Source organism: Medicago sativa, chromosome 3 (genome assembly GCF_051527215.1).
Source record: "Medicago sativa cultivar Bolivia chromosome 3, Bolivia_mono, whole genome shotgun sequence".
NCBI lineage: Eukaryota > Viridiplantae > Streptophyta > Magnoliopsida > Fabales > Fabaceae > Medicago > Medicago sativa.
This window is the reverse complement of record NC_140751.1, coordinates 82,324,876-82,334,060: the sequence shown is the minus strand read 5'-3', so window position 1 is coordinate 82,334,060 and position 9,185 is coordinate 82,324,876. Positions and strand designations below refer to the sequence as shown.

General features: G+C 32.7%; 1 protein-coding gene across 1 annotated transcript; it reads right to left on the bottom strand.

Moving 5' to 3' along the window:
* LOC146940948 (Leucine-rich repeat protein kinase family protein) lies at nt 1-5,505 on the bottom strand. The gene is made up of 15 exons (XM_085754739.1): nt 5,351-5,505; nt 4,688-5,228; nt 3,507-4,018; nt 3,259-3,388; nt 2,871-2,942; nt 2,715-2,783; nt 2,548-2,619; nt 2,342-2,410; nt 2,033-2,199; nt 1,698-1,951; nt 1,495-1,621; nt 1,348-1,413; nt 1,061-1,247; nt 841-973; nt 1-531 (listed from the first exon to the last, which is right to left on the bottom strand). Exons 1-15 carry the CDS (start codon nt 5,418-5,420, stop codon nt 208-210), a joined length of 2,793 nt encoding a protein of 930 aa, XP_085610865.1. The 5' UTR covers nt 5,421-5,505; the 3' UTR covers nt 1-207.
* Nucleotides 5,506-9,185: the final 3,680 nt, after the last annotated feature.

Here is a 9,185-nt window from a genome sequence, read left to right as displayed (position 1 = left end):
TTTTCTCCCAATTCTCTATTGAGCTTATATCTTGTCACTGTGTTATAAACATATATTTAATACTTAATAGTATGAGGATTAACAAAACTAGTGATATGTAATGTACAAAAAAAAAAAAAAAAAAAAAAAAACCCACCCACCCACAAAAGGCCTTATTAGGCAGGTAGGTACATTGATAAGTTTATATGAATGGAAAAAAACAAAAAATTATCTTGCTGATGGAAGACAACCATTTGACAAATCAGGGCTTTCAATTTCAAGAAAGCTTGTAAGTAAAGTTTTCCTTGAAGATTGTGGTTTTGAACTACTTGAGGATGATACTTTTAGTTGACTTTCTGTTCCTTTTTCAATCTTAGAAGCATCTTGTATAGCCAAAATCACTTCTTGCATTCTTGGCCTAGAGGCACCATGTGGTTCTACACATTGCATGGCTATTTCAGCAACCCTCCAAATTGACTCAGTTTTCACATTTCCAATTAGTAAAGGATCCATAATGCTGATTATATCGCCTTTACGAATTAAGGACCTTGCCTGCAAATAACACTTGTGAGTTTATATACTGGCATAAGCACTTGTGAGACTGTCTGAGATTGTTTATGAAAACAGCTAATGACATGTTCGTAAGCTGTTTTCAACTTATTTTATATTAGCTCTCTGAGATAGTTATGAAAATTGCTGGTAACTTCTATGAAAACAGTTTGACTTTATTTTAGCTTTTGACATAGGAATAACTTATACATAAACACTTATATAATAAGTGCTTATATATAAGTGCTTAATTAAGCTGTTTAGATAGCCTAAATGTTCAAGTTGTTTCAGCTTCCTAGTTTTTCAACATACCCAGTGAACTATATTCATTTCTGGCCCATAATCTTCTGGTGATACAGGCTTCTTTCCACATATCAGTTCCAATAGAACAACTCCAAAACTGTATACATCACTCTTTTCAGTCAATTGTTGATTTGCATAGTACCTGTTAATGTGGTAAAAAAGAATTTGAGCTAACATGTTACGCAAAAATAATGCTGTTTATCATGGAAGTATGAGGCACATGTCTTACTCAGGATCCAGGTAGCCCACAGTTCCCTTTGCAACACTTGATATATGAGTTAAATCTTCTTCGGCTAGTCTCGAGAGTCCAAAATCCGACACTTTTGCTCTCATATTGATATCTAGGAGAATGTTGCTCGTCTTTACGTCTCGGTGAATGATACTAGGATTGCATCCTGTGTGTAAGTATTCCAGACCTATAGAAGTAGAAATTTGCTATTTAACTGTAAACTTGGAAAATTGAAATGCTAAAAATTACTTATGGATCAAGGAACTTGTCAATGTCATTTGATCAACCTTTCGCAGCATCTTCTGCAATTCGAAGACGAGTCAGCCAATCTAATTTCTTTTCACCCAAACATTCTGTCAAAACATTGGAATTTAAATCATGATATAATCTTTACTACTAAGTATACAGATGAATACAAGGGTTTGGAATCAAACCATGAATGTGATCCCTTAGAGTGCCATTGTGCATATACTCATAAACCAGAATATGCTGATATTCTTCTTCACAATATCCAATCAGAGGAACCAAGTTTCTGTGATGAATTCTTGATAGGAGGGCTACCTACATTTGCGATGTTACAATCATTGTGGTAAAATTCAAGAAACACAAATCATTTGATACAAGTATGAAATTCTACCTCAGTTACAAATTGATGGTTCCCATGGCTGGACGGATCAGTCATAGTCTTAACTGCGATCTCTTTTCCATCTTTCATTTTCCCGTAATAGACAGATCCAAAGCTTCCCTTTCCAATTTTCTTTGAAAAATTGTTTGTAGCTACTTTCAAGTCTGAGAGAGTAATAGAGTACGCAGTACCTTCGTCCATTAAATTCCCATCCCGGCCAAAAGAGTATCCAGTTAAATGTTTAGTACTACTGCGTCCTGAGATAGCTGCAGGGCACAATAATGCTTTAATGCTAGAAATTTATATTCGTCAAGCTAAAAGTATTAGATTTGACTTGGTTCACCAACCTTTTTCATCACTTTTCTGTTGAGAAGCCTTTCTCCTAAGGTAACGCAATAACACTAAACTCGCTAAGAACATGACCAATAGAATCACTAGGACTCCAATAGAAATTCCTACTATCAACGGAAAATGCTTTTTGCTCCTTTTATGCAGTCCAGGATTATTATCATAGCTGAAAGAAAAGAAGGAAAAAAATGTCTGTAACTTCAATCTAGATACCAAAGTTGTTTCAAATTCATATTCAACGAGTCTGTAGAACCTGCATTTAAATTAATCTGATATGAGAAAACTATGCTTTTGCTGAGCTTACTTACATGAAAGTGATTTTTGTAGATAATAATCCTGCTGGTATATCCCCGGTAAATGAGTTATTCTGTATGTACCTGACATAGATTCATTCATAAAGATCCGATGGGGGACATTTAGTTTCAGTTGGAGAAATACGGAGCTAACAACGAAAAATGCTACAAGTTGTTCCGCAATTAGAGATGATAAGCATTGGTGAGTAAATGTTACATACAATGCTTGTAAACCGGGTAAACTGCCCAGGTATGTTGGTAGTGGACCGGTCAATTTGTTGTTCTCTAGATGCCTGCATAAATTATTGGAAGAAAATAAAATGAAAATGAGAAGAAAAAAAATAAGAACAGTGTTTTCCAAGATGGTATGTAAAACTAAAAAACTTACACAATCTTTAGATTGATAAGATTGCTCATGTCTGGTAGTTGTCCTGTAAGTAAGTTTCTATCTAACCACCTAAGAAAACAATAATGAGTTACAAAAGAAACTAAAATTAAAAATATAAATAAAATCATTTTTTGTTTTGAATAATGTTTTACTTACAATTCTGTCAAGGCTTCCATGTTGTTGAGCTCTCGTGGGATTTCACCGGTCAAATTCCTTCCTGACAAGTTTCTAATACAAGGTATTGTAACCAGTAAAAACCTGTACTACTTTAACTTGAAAATATTTACCATGGCAAAAATGTTACGTTGTTATGCAAACAATAGAAACGTTTGCTTACAATTTTTCATCATGCTTCTGACTTATGTTTTTCTTGAATATAACTATATCTAATATCAGTATTTCACACTCTAAAGTATAAACTTTTGGAAATCAAAATTCTAATGTGTTTTAAAAACAAAAACCATAGATGACTCATTCACATAATTTACTTGACTAGAAGTTAGCATGGAATAAAAGTGTCAACATAAAGGTATGGAGACTTTACATCTTTGTAATTCTTGCAGGTGTAGCGGTACTACAGTTCACCCACTCCCATGGAGTTGGAACGCAAGGATCACCTTCATTCTTTGGGATAATTTCATCAGACAAGGAGGAAAATGCATTTACATAATTTGCTGGAAAAGAGAAGTATGGTTAGTAATTTTTTCATTTGAAGAACTTACAATCTATTTTCCCGAATAAATGCACCAGAATATCTATTTTCCCGAATACATACTGATATTAAGAACTTACAATCTTGCTTGAGTGTCTTTGAAGCAATTTCTTGATATTTGCTTATTTCCATTGCATTTAGTAGAGGTCCTCTAGTAGAATCCGGCGTCCTCTTAAAGGAGAAGGAAAGAACAAATTCCAAACTCACATTCATGTAACTTGGTTCATAAAGAGTGTAGCTCCCATTAGCATTCTCAGCTATGTTCACCACTGCATTGCTATAATCAGCTATAAAAGGTTGCTCCAATTTGAATTTTCTAGTCTCATTCTGACTCAGATCTTCAATCTCTGCTAAATATGCATAAGCTCTTGCGTTCCCTGGAAAGTCTTCAAGATTCAGTCTATAGCTAAGTAGTCCTCTTGTGCCAACAACCGCAGTTTGCATCACCTTAACTGGTGGATATTCCCTTGTCTCGATTGCTATGTTTCTTGTTGTGTTTATTCTTTCGGTTCCTGGGGCCACCCCAACAAGAAAATTTTGTCTTTTTCCAAGATCAGACTCCCATATTCTATCATATGGATCCTCTGGATACCTGATACACATTAGATATATAAATCAAGCCGAGAGTTCCAAATATTTGATTTTTGTTAGCAAAATACTACGGCGGATGTTAAAAAATGAGGGAATCACCTCTAAAACTCTAGAACAGAAACAACTTGGTTTCTACAATTAGCGAAATTTTAAAATGATCTCTGATTTTGAAAACTCTTAATTACATTAGTTTTTAGGGACTAAACTCATTGATCCAAAATGATTAATATAACCAGAGATGTTCAATTGTAGTGACTATTAGAACAGAAACCCTGGTTCAAAGATAATATTAATATACATGAAAAAGGTAAACAAAGAACACATGATTTGATCACGGAATTTGGACTGCTTTTCCCACATCTCTGACCGTAGAGTGGTTGCAATGTCTTTCTATTATCAATCCTAGGGTTACAGACTACAGCTTGTGCTTAAATACTACGGTCCAGTTTACAAGATTACCTATGAACCATATTGTTTTGCCCCTGCACCTCCCAGTCACATCCCAACAAACGAATTGGCCAAGTCCAACAGGGAAGCGACTTGTCCATTTAAAAGTAAATCACGAGTCATACCCAACAATTTCATGGACTAAATTGACAACGCGCTACAATTATTTCACAGACTAAATTGATATTCAATCAAAGAAAACTATAAGGGGAAACTACCAAACCTGACAGCATCCCCAGTTGGAGCACCAAAGTTAATTCTTGCAGCTACTTTCAAGAAGAAGTCATCCTCATAATCAGTGGCATACATAGAAAGATTCAAGGGCCTAAGCTCAATAGTAGATATGAAAGGAGAACCAGTTGTAGCACAACACATGCAAACATCAACAGAATTTGAAGGTGCCCTAAAGATCATTTCCTTAACATATATTCTTGATTCATCATAAATTGACACAGTAGCCCATTTAGTTGCATCCAAGTAAAGTTGAAACTGAGGGTATGTGTCTCCATTTTGCAAACTTCCATACTGAAAAGTTGCTCTTACCAAATACCTTCTTCTCTCTTCAGTCTCAAGTGTATAACAATATTTTCTGCTATCTGTTGGAAAATCTCTGCGTTTCTGATACTGAACTTTGGTTCCATTAGGGGTTTTTACTTCTACTGTCTCTCCATGTTTCATAATCTCAGAATCTGAAATCCATGTTAGTCCTGTGGTTGTGTCAGTGTAGTTACTTCTTGTTCCTCCACAATCAATGCTTATAAATTCTGCATCACAAAAATGACATGATATTCATAGAATGAATAAACATATTCTACTTAGGAATTTAATTAATGTTTACTAAAATTAGTCTAGTTAATTAGCATGCATGGCTACATTATACACATACCTTGAAGTTGGCAAGATGCACATGATATTAACACAAGGAGTGTTAAGAGAAAGAGAAAAAATAAAGCCATTGAAGATAGGAAGAGAACAAAGTAGAATAATTTGCATCAAGAAATTTGGTTGATTGACAAAATTAATTGATTGTTTGAGATCAGCATCACTACTCAACCAGCTTTTTCCCACTTATTAACTTTATTACTTTAACTTTTCATATTGATGATGGTTCAGACATGTTTGTATCTTTCTTTATCTGATTTTTGGAATCTTCTTTTTCTCTTTAAGAAAATAAGACTACATGTTTCTTTTCCTTTTTCTCTTTACCATTCTAAAAAGAGAGACTCACAAGTTCAATAATGAAATGAAATTAGTAAACATTTTTCTCTTTACCACTTATTTTGTTTTCACTATCATAAATCCCCAACAAATTAAAGAGAACTAAAATTGGGTTTAGTCTTGTAGCTATATGAGAGTATGAACGGAACAGATGCACCTTCACATCATGGTACAAATCAAGGATTTGGTGGTACCGCTCCTCGAAACAAAACAAAAATTGATTGGCGAATTAGTCACTTTAGTCCCTGAATAGGAAAGGAGTCGTCACTTTAGTCCCTGAATGCAGATAAATTATAAAATAGTCCCTGAATGTAGACTCTATTAGTCAATTTAATCCCTGAATGCAGACTCCGTTAGTCAATATAGTCCCTGAATGTAGACTCTGTTCGTCACTTTAGTCCCTGAAATTGACCAACAGAGTCTACATTCAGGGACTATTTTGCAATTTCTCTGCATTCAGGGACTAAAGTGACTACTTCGTTCCTATTCAGGGGCTAAAGTGACTAATTCCCCAAAATTGATTTGGTACCACTCTTTCCTTTGTTTATTTTTTTAATTTAAATTCTCATAGGTCCCTAAAAAAAATGTTGAAATACAAAATTTTATTGGTTCCCTCAAAAAAAAAAATATTGGTCACTAGAACCTAAATGAACGGACTAAATAAATTTATGTACTTTTCTTTTTGCTGTTATACATGATATTAAGTGCCATCAAACTACCAAACATTAAATTATGCAAGTTCAAATTGCTAATTTTAGGGTAGTCTGGGTAGACATAACCTTAATTATGCAAAATAGGGGGAAATGCCCTAGAATGAAAAAAGATATTCATGATTGCGGGGGAAATGCCCTAGAATGAAAAAAGATATTCATGATTGCAAACGAAGAGTTAAATAAATTAATGTAATTTTTCTATTGACCAGATAAATTTATGTACTCAAATGAAAAATAAATAAATCACATAGACGTGTTTTGTAGAAAGGAAAAGATGGGTGGATACCCCGCACCTCTTGTACATGAAATGGATCATTTCCATTGTTTTTCTCTCATATTTACTCAATTTTCACAGCTCAACCATTAAACAATGTACATTAATCAATTTGTCCCCATTTTAAAATTTCAAATATTATCCCCTCTTATATTTTAGTGGTCAATATTCTCACATTACTTCCTTAAATTTTTCTTTTTCCACTTGAGAGATCCTAATCTTTTATACATGATGAGAGATAGAAATAGAGAGGATGATGTAATAATTAATATCATCAACCCTTTATAAAATCTCATGAAGAATCATTAAAATGATTTACGATAAAGTTTACTTATAATCTTTCAAGTATAATTATTTATCAAAATATAAATTTTTTCAAGTATAATTATTTATCATTATTTATCAAAATATAAAGAATCTTTCAAGTATAATTATTTATCATTAAAATATAAATTTATGTCCTTGTTTTTATGAATATAGAGTTTAAAATGAAGTTTATCGAAATATACAATCCTTAAAGTATAATTATTTATCAAAGATTTTTATGCCGATATCCGAAGTTGAATCCACACTCTTAAAATGAACCAACTTTTTACCAACCGAATCAATAATACTGCTCGATAAATTTATGTATTTTTTTAAGGATAAATTTATGTTTATTTTAAGAATAAATTTATGTATTTTAAATTGTGCTTTTTTCCTAGCGCATAATATAATCTTATTAAAGGTGCAACTTTATATCATGTTGTTGTATTTCTGCTTTTTGAAGTTTGAAAAAGTATGCGGATATCGTGCGGTCCCCTCTCAAATTTCCATGCAAATTGCAGTTAATTTGGTGGTCCAATATGCACAGTGCACAGATTCACCTTGTCTTCTACTCTTCTTCATTTCCAACTTTGGCTACTTCAGTTTTTCTGGGAAGCAATTGGGTGACATTATGTCACCGTGACATTAAATCTGAGCCACACAACACACATTGCTACACAACATCTGGGTCACACAACACATACAACACATCTGGGCCACAAAACACAACACCTTTGTGTGGCCCAAATTTAATGTCACGGTGACTTAATGTCACCCAAGTATTTTCTAGTTTTTCTGATTAGTTTTTATCGAGTACAACTAGTATTATTTTTTGAAACCGTCAAATTCTAATTAAAAAAACAAAGTAGGGAAAATTAACATTTAAAATAAAGAAACAATTCTAAGGACATTGGTTAAGCATTAAAAACAAGTACTCCCTCCGGTCTCAAATATAAGAAAAGATTCTTTTTTAGATTTATTGAATAATTAATGTATTTGCTTTACAATGTAGACTAGATACATTAACTACTCAATGAACCTAAAAAAAGAATCTTTTCTTATATTTGAGACCGGAGAAAGTAAGTTTTAATGAAAAGGTTGTGTAATCATTACTTAATCAAATATAACATCTTATATTTACAAGATCAAATTTCTATTTGTAGATTCCTTAACCATTGCCCTGAAGGCACTAGTTAGCAAGACCCTTGTTAATATGAACAAAATAGCACGTGACAGTCCTCGTGAACTTAACTCAGTTGGTAAGGACAACGATAATATGCAAGGTTCGGGGTTCAATCATTAACAAAAATTTGCATTTTTAAATAACATTCATTTGCTAAATTTTTAAAGATCGTAACTTACAAAACACACAATTACGCAAAATTAATTTAGTTTTAATTTCATCTCCGTTCTAATCGGGTACCAAAATTTATTTATTTGTGTCATTTCAATGGATTTTTAAGAACTTTTGTATGTTTGTCAAAAAAATAAAAAAGAACTTTTGTATGTAAAAAAAGCAATTTTCTATGACATTTGGTGCATTTTAACATTATTGTTTGTTGAAAATTGCTTTTTTCAATCATTATCATTTACCACATTCATTCATTCAATCATTCTCGGTACCTTTTAAAAGCATTCATTTGTTTAATGGTAAGGATGTCTTAGAAAAATCAATTCAATTCATACACAAGTACGCAAAATTAATTCCAAAACAATGGAATACGACAAATTTATTTACTTTTAACAAAGTGTTGCATTACATTACATTCTCCCTAAATATGTGGTATCATTATGATGTTGGATTTAACTTAAATTCTTGAAAGTTTCCCAAAAATGTCGGCACTCAAGTGTCTTATACTTAGCGTAAAAATTTGGTAGTCTGTTTGAAACAAAAAAAAATGAAGAGAACACAACACATGTATTCTTCAAAATCAACTATATAAGTTACCACATTGAATCCATTCATATAGGACGAGTAGTGCCAAAAATAAATGCATTCCAATATATTCTTTTGAACTTAATCTTATTGTTGTGCCAACTGACAAGCTTCAATCGACATAGGAGCATGATCAAGCACAAAACAACATCTTAGAAATGCATCCCCGTTCGTCACACTCATCTTATACGAAAGAATTCGATGTGAGAACCTATATAGTTGATTCGGTAGAATAGATTTGTGTTCTCTTCATTCTTTCGAGATTTAAAATAGA

Bases quoted from the DNA above. Each gene is read 5' to 3' on its own strand.
- LOC146940948 (XM_085754739.1), bottom strand. From the start codon at position 5,420: ATGGCTTTATTTTTTCTCTTTCTCTTAACACTCCTTGTGTTAATATCA. The intron at 4,019-4,687 runs GTTTGGTAGTTT...AATGTGTATCAG, and splicing joins CCAACTGGGGATGCTGTCAG to GTATCCAGAGGATCCATATG. The intron at 2,943-3,258 runs GTAAAGTCTCCA...ACCTTGTATTAG, and splicing joins CCTGCAAGAATTACAAAGAT to AAACTTGTCAGGAAGGAATT.